The 22,867-nt window shown below is 35.4% G+C and overlaps 1 protein-coding gene across 2 annotated transcripts; it reads left to right on the top strand.

Moving 5' to 3' along the window:
* The first annotated feature begins 30 nt into the window (after window positions 1–30).
* Window positions 31–22,031, top strand: Ppwd1 (peptidylprolyl isomerase domain and WD repeat containing 1). Of its 2 annotated transcripts, XM_027401542.2 has the most exons (11): window positions 31–258; window positions 3,240–3,342; window positions 5,176–5,276; window positions 5,415–5,535; window positions 7,493–7,940; window positions 10,754–10,944; window positions 14,333–14,522; window positions 17,493–17,674; window positions 18,971–19,052; window positions 19,695–19,877; window positions 21,483–22,031. In XM_027401542.2, exons 1-11 carry the CDS (start codon window positions 63–65, stop codon window positions 21,624–21,626), a joined length of 1,941 nt encoding a protein of 646 aa, XP_027257343.1. In that variant the 5' UTR covers window positions 31–62; the 3' UTR covers window positions 21,627–22,031. The 2 variants fall into 2 exon arrangements, with proteins under 2 accessions (XP_027257343.1, XP_027257344.1); XM_027401543.2 differs by lacking the exon at window positions 3,240–3,342 and having other exon boundaries at window positions 120–258.
* Window positions 22,032–22,867: the final 836 nt, after the last annotated feature.

Genomic DNA, 22,867 nt, shown 5'->3' with positions numbered 1-22,867 from the left:
GCCGCCGCTCCGGAATGACGTGCTGGCTCGGGCGTCGCGCCTCCTCTGACGTGTCGGACAACATGGCGGCAGAGAGTGGCAGCGATTCTCAGCTGAGAAGAAGAAAGCGCCGGGACCCAGAGGAACGAGAGAAAACGGAACTCAGCGAGCGGGAACTGGCAATGGCGGTGGCGGGGAGCGCAGAAAATGAGGATGAGAATGAGGAGCGCTGGGTTGGGCCTTTACCGGTGGAGGCGACACTGGCCAAGAAGAGGAAAGGTAGCTGCGGAGAGCCCGCCGAGAGCAAGCTGGAGGGCTGCGTTGGCGGCGTGGGAGGGTTGGTCCCCGGCGCGCACGCCAGGGGGCGTGGGATTGTGGGTTTGCGCGCTTAGAACGGACTGTCTTTACTTCATGCTCCCCCACCCCCACCCCCGTGCATCGTGAATTGGTCTTAATAGAACTTATTTTAGAAAATATGTAACGCTGTTGGCCCCTGGCTGGTTGGCATAGGTGCTACAACTAGAATTTCTCTTTTTGTGTTTGGGTGCGTCTATTGACCTCAGAACTGTCATGTAAAGTTGGAATCCCTAATTTTGATGAGCAGGTGTAGGGTGGAGTACGGATTCTCAGAACCATAAGGACTTAAATTCTCAACCCTGACTTGGCTACTAATGAATTTTTGAAACGTAGGGAAAGTTTCTTTAGTTTGCTGGATTTGAAGCCATATTCGAGACAAAAGTGTTGCTATCATAACAATATTTTTTTAAGGCTGCAAAGAGGATAAATTAAATTTTACTATTATTTCCTAACTGTGTTGGGGTGGGTGGGTGAGCCTATAGGAGCTTCTTTAACCAGGCTAGCTTTTTAATATACAACCTTCTAGGTGTTAGGTGCAGTGGTGGTTAAATATTGTCAAGTGACACTTTTTTTAGTTCCTATTTTTCCCTGCAGTTAAGTGTTTGTTTGCCTTCATGTCACTTACTTTTTGTAGTTGTGTATTTATTCACGTGACTTTCTTAACACTACTAGACTAAACATGTAAGGACACGGATCGTGCATTTTTTGCTCCAACCCTTGGTATGGTACTTTTCATAAAAATTTAATAAATATTTTATTATGTTTACGCTCTTATTTCACTTAAATATTGCTACGTGTACTACTTCAGTAGAAGAAATGAGAATAGCTAGGAAGGAAAAAAACAAAGAGAGGGAAAAAAAACCCAAGCACTGAAATACTGACAGAAAACACATTCAGTTTCAACGTAAAAATCTTTACCCTTAGCCACATGCTTTTTTGAAAAAAACAAAACAAAACAAAGCAAAAACCCTCTGAAACTACAAACAAAAGAATTGTCACAAAAATATGAAACATTATCTAAAATGACAACTGTTTAATGATTTTAAACTTATAGAAATGGAGCTGATTGGACTTTTGTCTGTATGCTTTCATAGTGATATACAGTTGTATGACACTACATTAAAGTAAGCTATTTTATGAAAACATTCCTTTTTTTTATTTTATGTGTATGAATGTTTTGCCTGCGCGTACACCATGTGAGTTTTTGGTGCCCCAGGAGTCCAGAAGAGGGCGTCAGATATCCTGCAACTGAAATTTCAGATGACATAGCAGCCAGTACTCTTAACCTCTGAGTCTTTTATTTTGCCCCAAATTAAGCTATATTTAAATTTTTATTTGTTATTGTGTGTGTTGGTGGGTCAGAGAGATGGGAACACACATACCATAGTGTAGGAGTGGAAGCCAGAGGACAACTTTGTGGAGTTGGTTCTCTACTTCTACCTTTGTGTGAGTTCCAAGGATCGAACTCAGGTTACCAGACTTGGGCAAGCACCTTTACTCTGAGCAGTCTCATCCATCTTAAACTATTTAAGGAAAATAATTAGTTCTTTCTCTTCCTTATGTTCCCTTGAACATATTCAAAGGAATTTTAGCAAACAATAAAAGCTATCTACACAGATAGGATACAATTTATTACAGAAAACTCCAACAATGGAATTAAAAAGATAATGGACTACTACTTTTATGTTAAAAAGAGCTAGTATAGCAACCCAGGATTCATGTGAAAGCTCCAAGAGTTCCTAGGCACCTTTTACCCAAACTTGACAAGTGTATGGGCCTCATTTTCATTGTCCTGAGTTCTTAGAATTACAGCATTAATAGTCTAGCTCCAAGCTGAAGACTAAAGAAGGGAAGAAAGGGAAACATTTTAAGGACATTTTCTTATTATCACAAAACACTTGGACTTTATCCCCTTATGTAGTGCATATGGTCACTACAGAGGAATGTGAGAAATGCCATTTAACCAAATATTAGTAGGCACACATTAAAAAAAAATTAATGGAAAATACTTTGCCAGACATAAAATTTTGAGTGTGTTATGTAGCAGTACAAGAATCTAATAGTTTGTCATGTTTAATTTACCAGCTTTATATAGGAATGTTTGATCATATGGAAACAATACCTTTCATTAAAATTGATTTTACTAGTAAAATTGGTCCTGGCTCATAAAAAAATCAAGATTTTTAAAAATATTCCTCAATTTTCCATTTTTCCAGGTGCTAGAAAAATACCTGAAATGAACTCAACTAGATTTGCTAGGATTTCCTCAGCTCTAAACATTTAAGCATTTTGTTTTGTTTTCATGTTTCAGTTCCTTTTCAGTGGCACAATAGGGGGTTGCTGCCTTAAAAATGAATATACATCTTACAAATAACCGTTAGCTTTTTAGTTAAATTAACAATAATAACTGGATTCCATATGGTTATGGAGATTGTGATATCTTTATAAAGCTTTAGGTCACTTTGAACCTTCATATTAAGCCAGAACCATTCACAATTATCACAACCTCTGAAATAGGAGCTAAAAGTATAGCTCAGTCATTAGAAGCACTTGCTGCTCTTCCAGACCTAAGTTTGATTCCCAGCTCCCACATCAGACAGCTCATAAACCACCTGTAATTCTAGCTCAAATGGATCCAGCACCTTCTTTTGGCCTCATTGGGTACCTGTTCATGCAGGATGTACAATGGCACAGACATAAAATCTTTGAAACAATATCTATATAATCCCAGAGAACCTATCATAGTAACTTGTGAAATAATGATATAACTGATATAACAAATTCTGTATTTTATCTCATTTGTTGATTGAAAAATTAAAATTTAGAAGAGAATACCAAGTTTAGAAAATTCTAAATAGCATGTTAATTTTATTCATTAAATATAATTTTTACCCCTCCCCCAGTTCTAGAGTTTGAAAGAGTCTATCTTGATAATCTCCCCAGTGCATCCATGTATGAGCGCAGTTACATGCACAGAGATGTGATCACACATGTGGTATGCACCAAGTAAGTGTATCATCCTTTTTCTAATGTTTTAATTTTATTTTATGTGTATGTGTGTTTTGCATATGTCTGCACCATCTGGTACCTTCAGAAGCTATAAAGAACATCCAATCTCTTGGGAACTGGAGTTACAGACCTTTGTAAACCACTTTATAGGTGCTGGGAATTGAACCCAGGTCTTCTGAAACAGCAGCCAGTGCTCTTTTCTACTGAGCTATCGCTCCAGTAACTCATACATTCTCAGGAAGAAAAATCTAAAGCTCAATTATGAGTGGATTTATGGAAGCAATTTGGGTATTTTGTAGATTTAATACTGCAAGTTATATAGTACTTGAACAAAGCCCTTCGTGTTTTCTTATATAAAATGAAACATCCTATCAAATAGAACATCCTAGTATATGTAATGTACATGTGGTGATAAAAATCAGTAATGGATGAACCAGTATTATCAGAGCTAATAATGGTTTTTAACTCTAGATACTGTTGTGATGTATTTCATTAATTACCTGATTCATCTTAGCAGTTTTAAAAGTCATAAAAATTTCATTTTATAGGTAAGAGAACTGTGGAATAAAAAGGTTAAGTGGCAGAAGCAGCTAAAGAAAAAAATGATAAGCTAAATTCCAGATTTCTGTTCCTTATTTGGATTTTGAACCTGTACTCAGATGATTTCAAATAGGACAAAAATAGGTACAGGGAGAACAGAAGACTTGTGTAGAAATTTGGATGAGCTGTGATTGGGGCTTGGATGATATTGACAGTGATCAAAAGTGGATGAAATACTTCAGAACAGTCTTCTCATGATTTCTTAAAACAAATTGCATTTCAGATGAATATTTCTTCATATTATAATAGGATAATTCTCACCAAATACAGCTCAAACTTGTTAATGTTTAAAGCAACTTATAGATACTGGTACTGCTTTTCTCCTAAATTAGATTTGCTTTTGAACCCAGAGCTGTAGAGTTTAACAAAAAGGTTTTTTGTTTTTGTTTTGTTTGTGTGTGGTTTTGTGGTTAAGTAAATCTGAAGCCATTCACCATGGATGTAGTGTAGTGTGAACAACACTGTACTCAATAAATGGTTTCAGTTTTTATATATATTTGATAGGAAAAGATGTTGTGTTCAAAATCTTTTTTATTCTTAACAAAAATACCATGAATAAGATATGAAAAAAATTATGTTGGACCTTTTCTATATGCGAAAGTAGTGTGGAGTCCTCGTTCAGTTCTGCACCAGGCACAACTATCTATCTATCTAATCTGTCTACCTACCTACCTACCATCCTTGTTCAATTATAAACTCACCTCTTTTTTTTTTTTTAAGATTTTATTATGTATACAACATTCTGCTTCCATATATATCTACACATCAGAAGAGGGCACCAGATCTCATAACAGATGGTTGTGAGCCACCATGTGGTTGCTGGGAATTGAACTCAGGACCTTTGGAAGAGCAGTCGGTGCTCTTCACCTCTGAGCCATCTCTCCAGCCCCATAAACTCACCTCTTGAAATCAATATTAGTTGCTATTATTTTTACAATGGTCTGTGTAAAGGAGAGTTTAAGAAGAGTCAAAACAATAAAACCTTAAACTAGATGTGGTAGGATATACCTATAAACCTGGCACTAAGAGGCAGAGGCAGGCGGAAGGATCACAAAATCAAGAATAGTGTGAACTGCACATAGTATGAAGATAGCATGAACCATGTAGTGAGAACTTATCTTTTAAAAAAACAAAGCAAAAAAAGCCTATTACTGAAGAAGTCAATTACTCTCAGTGAATCTTCACTTTGATCTATTTTGTAAATTAACTTCAAAATTTTTATATATACAGGACAGATTTCATTATCACTGCCAGTCATGATGGACATGTTAAGTTCTGGAAAAAAATAGAAGAAGGAATTGAGTTTGTTAAACATTTTCGTAGTCATCTTGGTAAGAGTTTCCTATTTTCTTGTAGCCCTGTTTAAACTGTACTAATTAAAATTTCCTTCAAAATATTGTGGGCCTTTTTTGAGTCATACATATTTATTTTGTACTTATTCAAATGTTTTAATTTGATTTTTTAAATAGGAATAATTGAGAGTATTGCAGTTAGCTCTGAGGGAGCATTGTTCTGTTCTGTGGGTGATGATAAAGCAATGAAGGTGTTTGATGTAGTGAACTTCGACATGATCAATATGCTGAAGCTTGGGTAAGTTTTCTATAAAGTGTATATATATATATATTGTGTGTGTGTGTGTGTATTTAACTTAGTAAAATAATTGTAAACAAAACACCATTTCATAGGTTACTTTTGAACAGAATACATTACCTCACTATTTGGGGTTTTACATGGGAAAATCTTTGTAACGTTTGGGGGCATCTACTCTGGTTTTTTCTCATTAACACAAATTTTCAAACAGTATCACAATATCCAGCTAATACCACTTAGTAAATTGACAAAGACTCATCATGTCCACCTACTGATGGTTAGAATAACTTCCTTGCTGTATCATACTTACTTTGAATATACAAAATTGTGTTTTACATGGTTTATAGATAAGTATAGAATTTGCTGGTGGTTTTAAACTTCAGAGTGTACTGATACTGATGTGTAAGCTATGTGGTTAGATAGCACAGTGTTTAGACTGATGCTTTGTTTTATGCATGACCTTTTTTTTTTTTTTTTTTTTTTTTTTGGTTTTTCGAGACAGGGTTTCTCTATGTAGCTTTGGAGCCTATCCTGGCACTCGCTCTGGAGACCAGTCTGGCCTCGAACTCACAGAGATCCGCCTGCCTGCCTCTGCCTCCCAAGTGCTGGGATTAAATGTGTACGCCACCAACGCCCGATTTATGCATGACTTTTTAAAAGATAACATGCTAAAATTATACATATCTAAATAAATGTCAGCTTAAAAGTCATACCATGTCAGAATGTTTGGGGACTTGCTTTGTTTGAATGACATAACAAAAGACCTGAAGTTAGGCAACTTTAAAAAACAAGCTTTTCCCTCCACTGCCCTAGAGTGGTGGAAACCCAAGGTCCAATGCCAGCAGTTTCATTTCTTATGAGGGCTCTCTTCCTGGCTTCTTACTGTTTCCTCACTTGGTTAAAGAAGATGGGGTGGGGCCTGTCTTCTACTGAGAAGGCCGTGGGCCTATCACATTAAGAACTCAACTTTTATGATCTCATGTAAACTTAATTGACTCCTAAAGACTATCCAAAAAAAGTCCTACTATGGACTGTATTATGTCTATAATTCAAATCTAAATTTTGGAATTTCTTTTGAAATCAGATTTTATGAGCCACAAAAGAAAACCAGTGTTACTTTATTTGGTTATATTTCTTTTCTTTCTTTTTGGTTACAAATGCCATTACCTAATTTGATCTTCTCTTTTATTCCCCACTTTGTTTCCCCAGACATTTGCTATTTTTAAAAATAACAAATATTTGAACATTAGCTCTTTGAGAATACTCAAAAGAGTCTATTTCAGGAACTGATAGAAACTCTAAATGAAGAATTCAAAAAAGGTCTTGATCCTCAACACCATGGTGCTTGGTTTAACAGTGTAACTTTCAAATGACTACTTTACAGGAGACAACACATATTATAAGTTTGGTATGTAGATTAAATGCATCAAATTATTTTGCACATTGTTCATCTTATAACATCCCCCGTACTAGCATACATTTTTAATGTCAATATAGGACAGTAGTTTCTTCTGAGCATAATCAGAACCTAAATATTTTGATTATAAATGTTTTAAGAATGGATTTAATGTGAGTCCATTGAAAAGCTATACATAAATTCTTTTACAGGTACCCAATGCCTGAGAATACCTTAAAGCCCAGATATGATTACGTTTTCCTATCTACCCAACAGAAATAAGTATGCAGTTCTCTTCTTGTGATTTGGTATCATCATACATTATTATCATGGTACTGATGACATTAAAGGGAAAATGATCCTGGATTTGACTCCTAGCATTGTAAGAAAATAAATAAAGAATGAAAAGAAGTTTAGTAGCTATTCTGTGTACATGTAAACAAAGAATCCCAATCTGCCTAAATGGTTGACCAGGACATTTGGATTTTAGTAATGTGATAGGGAGGAGTGCTTATTGTATTGACCTTTCTTTTTCTCCTCCTCAATTTTTAACTGCTTTAGCTATTTTCCTGGACAGTGTGAGTGGATATATTGCCCAGGAGATGCCATATCTTCAGTTGCTGCTTCTGAGAAGAGTACAGGAAAAATTTTCATTTATGATGGTCGAGGAGATAACCAGCCGCTTCATATTTTTGACAAACTCCATGTATCACCTCTTACTCAAATAAGACTAAATCCAGTTTATAAAGCAGTGGTTTCTTCAGACAAATCTGGAATGATCGAGTACTGGACTGGACCTCCTCATGAATACAAATTCCCTAAAAATGTGAACTGGGAGTATAAAACTGACACAGATTTATATGAATTTGCCAAGTGTAAGGCTTATCCAACCAGCATATGCTTTTCACCTGATGGGAAGAAAATAGCAACCATTGGATCAGATAGAAAAGTTAGAATTTTCAGGTTTTTAACCGGAAAACTCATGAGAGTCTTTGATGAATCATTAAGTGTAAGTGCAATTAAATCAGATTTTAATTTTCTAATAGTTTTTATGTTTACTATTTCATAGAAGATATTTTTCTATATAGACATGTGTGTTGATTATTTTCTCTTAGCACATTAAAGATATTACTCAGTTGTCTGTAATCTTGGATTAATGTTCTTCCCACATTAAGTGATGTTTCTTCATTATTCTCTTCAACATTTGCTGAGGTGACAGGACTGAGGTAACAAGAGGGAAGTGACAAGAGGAGATCAGGAGTAAAGCTATGACAAAAATTGAGATTCAGAATGAGAGTTTGGCAGAACAAAGACCCATATCAGTTAAACTAATTACTTGCAATACCAAAATAAGTATAAGTGTGTGTATAGAAAGTAGTAATAACTGTAATCCCACATTCCACAGAGGTACTTTTTTTTTGTAGTTGGGGAGGTGGCTGCCTAGGGTGAGTGGAAAAACTTCAGTGATTTAAAACTATTTAGTCCTAGTTTAACAGAAATTAAATATGAAGTTTTATATTTTAGTATTTATTAGCAGGATGTGTCAATGCAGTTATGTATCAGAGGCCATGCTTTGATGCCAAAATATTATAAAAAAGATTCTGTAGAGGTGTTTACAAAATTGGATAAATATTTATGAAATGCATGTATATAATAGATGGCTAGCTGTAGAACTTACATCTTGGAAGCTGAGTCTCCAGCAAAAAATAACCATGAATCTCTACCACTACTCAAAAGTAGTCCAGCATTCTAGGCAATTTGGGGCACATAACTAAGCAGTAACCAGATACAAGAAAGCTGTTCTGTAAGATTGTGCATTCATGCCTCAAACTCTTAACATAACTCTTATTTTCATAGTTTTATATTTTTTCTTTCTCAAGAAAAATATAAGATTTCAGTTAACAAACATGAAACAAATATATAACTAAATGTGATGTAAGTTCAGCTTATTATCATATATAATATAATATAATAAAAAGTTAGCTTTGAATTCTCGATGTCCTACATGTCTGAAATGCTGATTAACAACACCCTATCTTCTATAAGGCTCATGAGGTATTAACACTAGGTACTCATGTTATAACCCGTATCGTGAAAATTTTGGACTAAATATCAAAAGAACCAAACTATAAATGGTACCTATAAAACCATTTTTTCCTAAACACTTTCCTAATACTATTCTTAACTGTTCTTATCAAAATAACTTGAAACAGCTGGGCGTTGGTGGCGCACACCTTTAATCCCAGCACTCTGGAGGTAGAGGCAGGCGGATCTCTGTGTGTTTGAGGCCAGCCTGGTCTCCAGAGCGAGTGCCAGGATAGGCTCCAAAGGATACAGAGAAACCCTGTCTCGAAAAACCAAAAAAAAAAAAAAAAAATAAAGAAAGAAAAGAAAGAAACAGTTCCTGTAAGACTTACTCAACAGAGGATTTCGATAGATCTCTCAGTGGTCAAGAGTGCTTTATTGTTCTTGCACAGGACCCAAATTCAGTTGCCAATACCCATGTTAGACATCACAACTACTTGTAGCTCCAGCTCCAGATCTTACATTTTCTTCTGGCCCTGCAGGTACCCACGTACACATGTACATTCGCATAAATACACACATACACAAAAATAAAAAACCTTTTTAAAAAGTTATTCGATAAGATATAATACTTGCCATATGTTCTTTTCATGATCCTTATACAGGACTTCACAGGTTATGTGTAGCTGTATTGCTTGACATAAGTAACTGTTATTCATGTGACTCAGTTTTTTGTTTGTTTTGGGGAAGTGAGGAGATGTGGCTTCATCTGTCATCTGTGCTGGCCTGGAATTTCCTATGTAGCCCAGGCTATTCTCCTGCCTCATCATCCCAATTGTTGGGACTACGTGTAGACTATGTAACTTGACTCCTTATTGTATTTAGACCAAATAGAGATAAACCAAAAGTACTATACACATAATATTCCAAAGCAACAACATAAAAGTCTTCTCAGTTTTATAAACTGTTATAGAAATGTTAATATTGGTGTATTAGATAGAATAAAATAAATTCTATCTGCTTTTTTAAAAAAACTGTATGTAATGTGCCTACTAAAATTTAAAGTACTTATGGGACTTACATTATATTTCATTGAAAGTGGTACTCTGAGGTTCCTAAAGGGTAGGCTTAGTTCTGTAAAGAAAGCATTGATTATATAAGTGAATTGGTTTAGTGTGTTTGTTTCTTAAATTAGAAAACCAATTACTATTATTGTAGTATGTGGGATGGAGGTGGGAGGTAACAGGGATCAAACCCAGGACCTTAGCACTTAATCTACAAGTAAGCTTCACACCCCTGAAATACACCCCTTGTTATTTATATGTTGTTTCCTTTGAGACTACACATTCACTGTTTAGCCCAGGCCGGCCTAGAGCTCACAATGTTTCTGCCTCAGCCTTCAGACTGCTGGAATTACAACTGAGAACAACTATGTGGAACTTGAACTACTATTTCTGATTGAACTAGCCAATGTCTGATGGGGGAAGTACTTCTGTGTATGTTTATCTTATTGATTGTTGAATAAAATACTGTTTGGCCAATGAGACAACAAGTTAGATAGGACTAGAAGTCAAAGAGGATTCTGGGAAATGTATTAGAGAAGTGATGATCCAGACAGGAAATGACATTTTTAATGTTTATGGGTTTAGAATTTTTCCTACATTATATGTATATACAAAATCACAATGATTCCCAGTGTGTTCTGTTTCTATTCAATGCTGTCTTAATTTATGTATATATGTGTGAGTATATATGTATGTAGTTTTTTTTGTTGTTAATTCATAGTTTATTTCCTAGATGTTTACTGAACTGCAGCAGATGAGGCAACAACTGCCAGACATGGAATTTGGACGACGAATGGCTGTAGAACGTGAACTGGAAAAGGTGGATGCTGTTAGATTAATTAATATCATTTTCGATGAAACTGGACACTTCGTGCTATATGGAACAATGCTGGGCATTAAAGTTATAAATGTAGAAACAAATCGGTAAGCTTCAACATGATTTGTATATAGTTTAAACGCAGTTAAATGGGCCCATTTCATCCATCAGGGAAACAATGAGAGTTCTGTTTGTTCCAGAGAAAGTGGAAAGGTCCCAAAAGCCTAAAATTAACCAATGTTTTGACTGGATTTTTCTATGGTCTCGCTCAATTGTTTATAATCTTTTGTTAAAAGTTTCCACTCATATTTGTAAAAGAAATAGAAGATATGCATAGTTCCAGGGTTTTGAGTTTTTGTTTTTTTTCTTTTTAACAAGATTCAGTCTGTCTTTTGCCTATTGCTTTAAATTAGCCAGGCTCATGTTAAATGTTGCCAAATATTTTAACCACAGAGTTCAGCATCACATCTTGCTAGACAAAAAGGCAGAGCTAGAATGCATAAAACCACAGTAACTCTTTGTGCAAATAGCCCATTTGGTGTTAGTACAGAATATCTACAATCAGATGCTATGACTGAATGTAAAGAACAGAATTTAGAGAATATTTTGAGAAAACTCTTGTGCTGTACATTGCTACATATAAATGGATTTATTTTATAGTTCTTGGTTATATAAAATCATTAAAAACTTGTAAAAAAAATTGAGTAATAGCAACAGGTTAAAACTGTACATTCAACCTTTGGTATCCATGGTGTAGCAGGATACCTTGTGGATTCTAAACTCTAAGGTTACTCAACAAGTAGTCCCTCAACATGCATATGCTCTTATATTTTAATTATGCATAGATTATTCATAATTCCTGGTACAAATGTTATGTAAATACATATTGTACCATATTGTTTATGGAATAATGCCAAGGAAAAAGCAGAATACATGTTCAGTATGAACAATTTAAAACAAAATATTTTTAATCTAAAGTTTGGATCAAAGAAACACAACTTGTGAGTACAGAAGGGTGATTGTACTTTATGAGTGATTTGGATCTGCTTTGTGGTGTGTGTGTGTGTGTGTGTGTGTGTGTGTGTGTGTGTGTGTGTGTGTGTGTGTGTGTGTCTTTCTTTGTACACATTCCAGAGATCAATGTTAACTGTTTTTGTTGCTTTTCACTTTATTTTGAGACAGTATCTTTTGAAGTTCACCTGTTTGGCTAGACTGGCTAGTCAGTAAGCTCTAAGGATCTTTCTGCTTCTGCCTCCTCCTTGAACCCTCCCTTCCCAAGCAGGATTATGGATTTTTTTTTTCATGGCTGTGGGTGCTAAGGATCTGAACTCATGGAGCCATTTTCCCAGCCCTCGGGTCTGTTTTCTCTTTAACAGAACTTTTAGAGCAGTTGTAGGCTCACAACAAAATAGAGAAGGTACAGTTTTTCCTTCAAAGTAGTACATTTTTTACAGGTGATAAACATGCATTGATAGATCATATCACCGAATATCTACCCATTGTTTACATTAAGGTTTCCTATTGGTATTATACATCTGTTTGGACAAATGTAAAGGGTCAGTCAGATGTTTTCATTGCCCTAAAATCCTTCTTTCCCTATCCATTACTTCTGGAATGACTAATAACAACTACAACTAATCTTTTTTTCAAGACAGGGTCTTAAACTGTAGCTCTGTATAGGAACTGAGTAGCCAAAGTTGGCCTTGAACTCAAGGCAATTCTTCTGCCTTTGCTTGAGAGCTAGGATTAATTACAGGCATGAGCCACCATACCCACCTTACTACTACAGTTTTCTTGTCTCCTGGTTTTGCCGCTTCCAGATTATCATGTAATGTTAATCATTCAACATATAACCTTTCTTTATTTCTTGTTTTTTTGTTTTTTCAAGACAGGGTTTCTCTGTGGCTTTGGAGGCTGTCCTGGAACTAGCTCTTGTAGACCAGGCTAGCCTCGAACTCATAGAGATCCGCCTGCCTCTGCCTCCCGAGTGCTAGGATTTAAGGCCTGTGCCACCAATGCCCGGCAGTCAACATATAACCTTTCATATTGGCTTCTTCCAGTTAATAATAGCAGTTGAAATTCTTCCACATTTTTTTTTTTACCTTGATAGCTCATTTTTTAGAAGTAAATAATATTCCATTGTTTGGATGCACAATTAATTGTTTTTTCAGCAAGCTACTAAGGGACATCTTTGTTGCTTCCTAGTTGTGGCATTTATAGTAAGTAATGTTGCTCAAAACTTTACGTGTGTGTGTGTGTGTGTGTGTGTGTGTGTGTGTGTGTGTGTGTGTGTGTGTGTGTGTGTGTGTGTAAATTTTCAGCTTTGGATAAATACCAAGGAACTGAATTGCTAGATCATATGGTAAGAGTATATATATTTTTATAAGAAGCCATCAGATTTTCTTCCAAAGTGCTACCCTTAGCATTCCTACCAACAATGAGTAAGAACTCTTGTTGCTCCAAACATTTGGTGTTCTTCTGGGTTTGGGCTGTTCTGATGTTCTGCAATATCTTGTTTGCAGTTTCCATGTGATGTCTGATGTGGAACATCTTTCATATACTTATTTGCCATCTATATATCTTCTCTAGTGAGGTATTTGTTTAGGTTTTTGAAGCAATTTTTACTTGGTTGGTTGCTGTTATTGTTGAATTTTAAGAATTCTTTGAATGTGATGTAAAAGTTTTTAATCAGATACAGCTTTTGCAAATATTTTCTGTTGCTTTTTATTTTCTTGATGACTGGATTTTTTTGAACCTACTAATACCTACCAATTTAAAATATTTGGGGGATGGGAAAGTAGAGAGATATTTTAAGATACCTTTCATTAGTCATTTGGATATAGAAAACAGATGGCTGATTTATAATTTTTTTACATGTACTTATTTTGGGGTGGGGGAGCACATACCACTGTGCATGTGTGAAATTAAGAAGACATCTTACTGGACCCAGTTCACTTATTCCACTATGTGGATCTTTGGGATGGATCCCATGTTGTCAGGCTTGACAGCAAGTGCCCTTATTTACACAGAACCAAGTCAATAATGCAGGATAGTTGATTTTTCAGTTTCATATGTCAAGCTGTCATGACTGAAAATCTTTGGGTTTTTTTCTTGCATGTTTGCAAAGTGTGTATTTATTTGTACAGGTGTGTCTGCAATGTATGCAGGTGGAGATCAGAGGTTAATGTCAAGTGATTTACTGAGAGAACCCAGAGCTTATGGATTTGCCTAGTCTAGGTAGCCAGTTTGTCCTGTGGATCCTGTTAAAAGCACTGGGCCTATGGTAGGCCTACCTGGTTTATATAGGTACTGAGGATCGGGCCTATGGTAGGCCTACCTGGTTTATATAGGTACTGAGGATCCAAATTCTAGTCCTTAGTCTTGCAAATCAGTTTATCCACTGAGTTTATCTTCTTAGCCTAATTCTGGCAATTGTATTATATTACACTATTGTATTATGTATACAGTATACATTATTATAAATTTTTTTTCCAGGTGTGTGCGGATCTTAGGCAAGCAAGAAAATATTAGAGTGATGCAACTGGCGTTATTTCAGGGAATAGCAAAAAAGCACCGAGCTGCAACTACTATAGAGATGAAAGCTTCTGAAAATCCTGTTCTTCAGAATGTTCAAGCTGACCCAACAATTGTCTGTACATCTTTCAAAAAGAATCGATTTTATATGGTAAGTGATGTTCATGAGATGGTGATAACATTAGTGTGTTTTTCAGCCTTGCTGGGAGTTTTATTTTCTGGAGCATGTTGGCAGTGCTAGCAAACCTTCTGAATAACTAAAACACCAGCCTATTAACAATATTGTAGAATTTTAAACTAGGAATTTTTAAGTATCTCTGTATTCTTTGCCATTATGCTTAAAATTTTTTCCATCTGGCTTCTATCACTATTTGTGCTATGACAATAGGAAACTAATAATTAAATTCATAATTGTGTCTATAACAGTTGTTACTGTGGGCTTTTTAATATTGTTTTCAAACTTTTCACTTGAATGTAATATATTTCCCAGAACTTGTACAATTTCTTTCTCTAAATGTATTTCCTTGACTTTTTGTTCACTGTAACAGTGCTATATTGAAGTGATATATTCCTGATGAATCTTCCCTTTCTCTGGAGAACTAAACTGACTCTTGTTGGAGTTGTTACTTATGATCATTTACTTACCTAGCTCACATAAAGCCCTGCAATCACTGCCTAGCAATGGGAGAGGAATACTAAAAATAGGCTAAAATCAATCCTTGAAGCTACTTATGAATAATAATATCTAGGCAGACAGTGAAGTACAAAAACCTGTGCTCTGGCATATTGTCTCCTTTACACCACAAACAGCTTCCTAAGATCTAAGTATGATTCCTTCCCTTGTCTATTACTGGCTTTTATCACTTTAGTAGCTTTTACCTTTTTCCTTTTTTATTTACTACACTGACCAGATCTAATTATTCTATTTGCATTAATTGAATATTTTAAATTATTTTTAGCCATTATTTCTTCCAATCACATGTTTCCTTTCAACTTGTACTTCAGAGCTCAGCTTGGAAATCTTTCATCATCAATAATGAGTTATATGGACCTACTGTGCTCTTCCTATGCTTACCTCATCATATGTAGCATACTTTGGGGGTATAAATCAATAACCTGTAAATCGGGGTAAATGGGTATATCTTATGACGTTGCTGTCTTCCACACGATTTAAAACTCAATAAATATGGAGTACTGTGCCTTCACTGTTAAATGCACAAAATTCAATCAAATGGTATACACATTCAGTCATCTGACATCTATACAAATTGTAAGCATCTGTGATGGGTTCAAGCTAACACAGTTGTAAATGGATGAAATAGTATCCCTACCCCAACCAAGCTTTTAACTTAACATACATAATCTAGACAGAGTTTCTCTGTATAACTTTGGCTGTCCTGGAACTTGCTTTGTAAACCAGGCTGGCCTCGAACTCAGAGATGCACCTGCCTCTGCCTCCTGAGTGCTAGGTTAAAGGCTTGTGCCACAACCACCTTTTTCATGCAATCTCTGACACGTAGCCAAAAATTCATTAATTTATGCTAAATGAAAATGTTGATCTTATTTTGATATATAATTTGGCTACTAATAAAGTTAAAATTATCAAAGATAATTCTTGATATATATATACTAAAACTATCATCACTTGTGGTGATGTCACACACCTTTAATCCCAGCACTCAGGAGGCAGAGGCAGGTGGATGTGTATGTAGGTAAATGCATAAATATGTCAATACAGTTTGCTCAGTCCTTTTAGTGTTACATGCATGTATATGATTTGGTATTGGATTAGCAATAAGAAGACTCATCCCAGGGGAAAACTATTTCTCCTGCTCCCAACATTCCTTCATTGCCTGCAGTTCTTTAAGGGTGGGGACCTGAGAGACTTTACCATTCCATGTTACCATGTCTATTGTTATCATACTTATTCAGGTCTTGGTTAGGTAGCCATATTGTTAAGAGATCACGAATGACTCTTCCCTATCATTTCTGTGAAACAGTCTTACAGATTTCCTGGTCCTCTTGTTCTTACAGTCTTTCTGCCACCTGACCCTCTTCATGATCCCTGATCCTTAGGTACAGGAGTTGTGTTACAGATGTATCCATTGGACATGATCAATTGCTGTCTGCATTTTGACTAGTTGTGGTTTTCTGTAGTGGTTTCCATCTGTTGCAAAAAAAAGTTTCTTTGATAAGGAATGACAGCTATACTTATCTGTGGATATAAGGATAGGTATTTAGAATCAATTAGAAATTATGCTGATTTGGTGAAGTGATGGTATATGTTCTCCTGTAAGATCCATGACCTCCTACCCCAAGAGTTGTGTTTCCAGTACCAGATATGATTTCCTTCATGTCTAATTAGACAGCTGTTGGTTACCTCCAAAATATGAGTAACACTATTACACCCTTATGGATATCTTGCCATACTAATTATTGTAGATTCTAAGTGTCATAGTTGAGTAGGACCATTGGTTGCTTCCTTCCTTCCAATACTATTAAAGTTCATCCTTAGGGTGGAGGCTTTCAGGTCAGACCCAGCTCAGATCAGTCCTATGTCGAAAGTACATGAAAGGACCTACCTTCAATCTCTGGGAGGCAGCCATCAGTGGCAATAGCCCATATTGTTTTGGTGGTTTCTTGGACTTCAATGACCAACAACTCAAAAAAGGGAGTTCCTCACATCTGGTACTGGGGTTTTTTGTTAGTCTGTGATTATTGGGAGTAGCATTGTTAGCCCACATGGCATAAATCATTTAAACTATCTATGTATATATACATACACTTGTTTGTATTATATGTAATTTTAGGTGAATTTTTAAAAAAATGGTTCCTTATGGCTTTTTCAAACATCCTTATTGTTATTTTCTCCCTCTCCTTCAGTATTGACCTCTCTCCCTCTCCCCAATATAAAGCTCCCTTCCCCATTTTTCACTTTCCTCGTTCTTTCACCAGTTTCCTACCATTCTATCTAACCCATAGTTCTGTTTTACTCTCCTGGTTTCTGAGGTTAATCCAGGTATCTTATGAATTCTTGCTTCCCTTTAAAATTAAAATTTTATTTATAAATTTTTACCAGATAAGTTTTTAATTCAACCACTCACTTTTTTTTTTAATTCAGTTTACTAAACGAGAACCAGAGGATACAAAAAGTGCAGATTCTGACCGAGATGTTTTTAATGAGAAGCCTTCTAAAGAAGAAGTCATGGCAGCTACTCAAGCTGAAGGACCAAAACGAGTTTCAGATAGTGCCATTGTCCATACAAGCATGGGAGACATTCACATCAAACTTTTTCCTGTTGAGTACGTATAATTTTTGTTGTCTTACACAAATAGCAATGTCAATGTGTATATTTGGACAGTAACTTAAAATTGTTACTTTAATGGATTTTGAATAATTTTTTTGGATAAAACATCTAATCCTTAGCATTCTGATATATAAATTCTTCTAGAGAAAGAGATCAGTTTTAATGCAAGCCTATCATAAGACCATAGTACACTAGTGATGAAAGTGCTGTCAGTGATAGGACAGTTCCCTAACATGCACAGGGTTCTTGTTCAGTTTCCAACGTCATACAGAAAAGAAGAGCACTGGAGATAAATTATAAAGTTGTACAAGTATTGACTACTGTTACCAGTAGCTGCGCATCCAACTAGGTTTTAGGAGCTTTTTTAAATAGACTATTCTCCTCCCAAAGCAAATTCTTCAGGTAAGAATAATTTTTCTTTTGTGGAATTTGTTAGTCACCTACAACAATTTTTAAAGTGAATTTTAATGAACAACTTGGTACTAAGCAAAGAACTAGACAGTTGTAGGTCTTTAAACAGTCCCTTTTCAACTGCTTGGCACATAAGGATGTTTGAACCTGTTGCATGAGTACTTGAGGCAAGATTCTCTTGATTCCTCCTTTTCTCAGTTCTTAGGGGTGTTTTGTGATCATGAAGTAATTTCATGAGATTAGTAACAACTAAAAATATTCTTTTTTTTTTTTTAATGGTTTTTTTGAAGCAGGATTTCTTTGTGTAGCCCTGGCTGTCCTGGAACTAGTTCTGTAGACCAGGCTGACCTTGAACTCACAGAGACCCAGCTGCCTCTGCACCCCCACCTCCCCATGCTGGCATTAAAGGTGTGTGCCACCACTGCCAAAATAAAAGTTTTATAATCTTATTGAGTGATTGTCACTTTAAGTTGATTAAATTTAAAAGATGCCATTTCTGTGAATAAAGTCCAGGAATCATTGAACTATATATAACATTGCTTTTTATAAGAAAATAGCTTTTCCCAGAAATAAATATAACCATGTGTGCATGGGCATTTGTGAGTGTATGTGTATATCTTAAGGTGCTATCTTTGGGTTTTTAAACTGCTAAAAGGCTTTGAAGTAGCACTATTATCAAACTCAAATATTAATTAATAAGCATGTAAAGATACAAGAACACTACTACTTACCTGCCCTTCCCACTGTCGTTTGTCATGAGATCAATTATTACGACAAAGACTATCCTGACATGTTTAGAAGTCCTTAAGAACACTAGAAAATGGAAGTTCAAAACATTATCTTAAAATACCCTGAATAATTTCATATTTTTATATAATAGGTGTCCCAAGACAGTGGAAAACTTTTGTGTTCACAGCAGAAATGGTTATTATAATGGGCATACATTTCACCGTATCATTAAGGTAAGTTATACAGATTTCATGTGATTTAAAGAAATGTATGCTTCTGTATAACAAGAGTTAAAGTCTCCCAAATCCTCTTGAATACACATACTTTACTACAAGGTAAGACAGCATTGGATGGTCATGAATGTTTAGTCGAGGCCAGAAAAAGGCATGGCTACCTTTTTAGAAACAATACTCTAGTATTTTGTCAGCAGCTAAAGAAAGGGTAAAAGAATGCATCAAGGGATATATATTAATTTAGTAGCTAGATAAGGCAGAGGTCTGGAAAATAGAAGAGCCATAATGACATGCAGCTTCTGAGAACCTGAGCTTGTTTCCAGAATTTTGTGCAGCAAGATGAGGATTGTATAAAACACAAGACACTATGTAAATCCTTTAACTTTCTGTGAACTATAAGGAAAGATAATGCAAGGTAAGACATTTGCATTTTTATTTCAGTCATTAAATAAGTAGTGATTCGGCAATGGAAATCTAACATCCAAACTTTCTATAGTGTTAATCTAACCATGATGTAATTTAAAGAAGGTGAAGATTTCACTGAAACAAAGCACTCTTGATAGATACAAAACTTCAGTCACACATACACAGAAATTACATATAAAAAAGGCAAGGTAATTATTTTATATTTTCTGTTAACAGGGCTTCATGATTCAGACAGGAGATCCAACAGGTACTGGTATGGGAGGAGAAAGCATATGGGGAGGAGAGTTTGAAGATGAATTTCACTCAACATTACGCCATGACAGACCATACACTCTCAGCATGGCCAATGCTGGATCAAATACTAATGGATCCCAGTTTTTCATAACGGTAGTACCAACGGTGAGTGTCATTATCTATAAATAACAGGTTCATGGTTTATGATGCAAGAATATGAATTTAGTAGGGGATCTGCATTATTCAGTTCTTTGTATTATTAAATATCTCCAGATAGGAAATAGAAAAGAATTTAGAGATAAAAATTTAAACAATGTAACAAATGAGTTTAGAAAACACTATTTCTTTCTAGTAGGAAATACAATGTTCTATGTTCAGGACATTCAAGTTTCAGGTCTCTTGCTCTGCCACCATTAATTTTATGCCACCTAAAGCAAATTACTTCACCTCTCTTGGCCAATTTCCTCATCATTCGAGTTTTTATTGCTATTTATTCATTAATGTATGGTTTTTCAAGACAGGGTTTCTCTGTGAGGCCCTGGCTATTTTGGACCAGGCTGGGCTTGAACTCAGAGATCCACCTGCCTCTGCCATCTGGATGCTGGGATTAAAAGTGTGCGTGCATACTGCCAGCTTATTTTTATATTTTTAAGGAAGTTCTTCTCTGTGGCCCAAGCTTCATTCAGCTTGTCTAGTGCTAGGGTTACAGTTGTGTGGTACCATGCCTAGCTTCTAGAGAAATTAAGAATGTATGAATTCCTTTTTTGTTGTTTTTTGGTTTGTCTGTTTTTCAAAACAGGGGCTGCCAGGTACTGGAACTTGCTTTGTAGACCAGGCTGGCCTTGAGCTCACGGAGATCTGCCTACCTCTGTCTCCTGAGTGCTGGGATTTAAGGCATGCACCACCACTACCCAGCATTGAATTCTTCATAATTTCTTAAGAGGCTGTTTATCATAATAACCATAATAAATGGCATTCAGGCAAGAATTCTCTGTTTTACCTTGCCTAACAGCTTCAGTGTAGATTTAATGAAACTAAGTATATGGTTACCTAGCTCTATTTGTATTCAATTCTCCAAATCAGAAAAAAAAACATAAACAAAATTATATACCAAACAACAAAGGAAGAGTATTTGTAAATATCTGCCAGGCTCACAGTCTAATGTAACATTCATAGGGCTGTTAGTGTTATTCCCAGATTAGTAATGAGGAAGAAACATGGTAGCAGAGCCATATAACTTTCACATTGTGCCAAAGTACAGTCTTATTTTCAAATGATGCAGAGTGATTTATCATTTGCAAATATCATCAAACTCCCTTTGGATTAAATAATAAAGATACTAATTCAACTTTTTATCATTTCCTCATCTAGTGATCTGCGTAACTGTAGACTGAAATACAAAAAGAAAGATTGCATCTATTTTTTTGTCAATAAATAAACAGTATTATTTAACAACAGTATAACTTTTATGCTCAGTATTCTAAGCTCTGTGCCATTTTATAAAACAAGGGACCTTAGCATCCATCTATGTGGTATGGTGAGCAGCCTAATCCTCCAGGGATACTAAGGAATGACTTAAGGCATTTTATCTTTTCCATATAAACTAGGGATAACTTTTAAAAGCTGAGTATTCATTGTTAAGAAAGTATTGCAAATCATTTTAAATATATAATAAATTCAAGTAAAATTTACATTTTGCTTAATTCTCATAATTTGATTTAATTAAATTTGTTAAGTTTACCAACATTTTTCTTTTGTTCTCCAATACAGCCTTGGCTTGACAATAAGCACACCGTGTTTGGACGAGTGACTAAAGGAATGGAGGTTGTGCAGCGGATTTCCAATGTTAAAGTCAATCCCAAAACAGATAAGCCTTACGAGGATGTCAGCATCATAAACATCACTGTCAAGTAAAATGCGTTCTGTACATTCCAAAGTAAAAGGGACTTACATTAACATGAGACTTTCACATTTGGAAATTTAATACTTGCTGAATATGCAAATCATGTTTTAAAAAACACAAAACTGTATTTTTGTACTTTTAGTTAAAGGCCATTTTTAAAAACTGTCTTTGCTTTTTCTTGGACTATTTCTGATCCTAAGGGGTGACAAACTGAAATGCACTAAATTCAGGAAAATAACATTTCTTATGGGTAAATTCTCTACTGACTCAAATTCAGTATTAAATAATGGGTTGTCATATATTTCTTCTGTTTCAAAAACATGCCCTTATAGGTTTACCAATCCTTAAAAAAAGATGAAAGGGTGTTATATTCCTTATTATAAAATATCCCTTAAATAAAAGTATCAAATAAATGACTACTTGAATCCTTATTTAATGAAAGTTCATTCACTATTTTCACTTGCTTTTCCTAATGTAGCTAAGTAATTTTTCTTCTAATAAATTATATTTTAATTCAGTCACCAACAAGAATAAAAGTAAAATTTAGTACCCAAGAGTAGAAATTAATAGAGAAAGTGGAGCAGTAAACTGTGTGTGGTGGTATGTCCCAGCACATGAAAGGTGGAAGCCAGCCTAGACTATGTAATGTCTCAAAACAAATTGTAACAGTACAATGAGTTTAAAATCTTTATTGATATTATTCTTCACCTCCCTTTGCCATCACTGACTGCTATTCACAACCGATTCTGGCTTCCATTCAGCCTCCTAAGAAATTTAAGAGAGGGACATCTCAGCAAAACCACTGCTCAGTAGCATCATTTCATTTTGTATGGAAATGAAACCTGAAAGATGGAAAAGTATGTCTAATTGTGCCATAAAAGTGTGAAGCCAGGCGGTGGTGGCGAATGCCTTAATCTCAGCACTTCGGAGACAGAGACAGGCAGATCTGAGTTATAATCCAGCATGGTCTACAAAGTGAATTCCAGGATCAGGATACCCTGTCTCGTAAAACCAAAAAAAAAAAAAAAAAAAAAAAAAAATGAAGTGTGCTTTACTTTTAAAAAGAATTTGAGCTTACTCCATTAAGGACTTTGTTCCATTTACCTTCTTTTTCTTAAAGTACAGAAATTACACTTATCTAACCTAGCTTTATCCATTCCTAAAGACTTAATGCAAAATTTTGGTAATAATGCCATCAAGTGGTTATAATGCATCACTCCTCAAGCATTCAAGTGTTTTGCTTTAATTGAAG

This window comes from Cricetulus griseus, chromosome 2, assembly GCF_003668045.3.
Source record: "Cricetulus griseus strain 17A/GY chromosome 2, alternate assembly CriGri-PICRH-1.0, whole genome shotgun sequence".
NCBI classification, from domain to species: Eukaryota; Metazoa; Chordata; class Mammalia; order Rodentia; family Cricetidae; genus Cricetulus; species Cricetulus griseus.
This window is presented reverse-complemented; position numbering and strand designations above follow the sequence as displayed.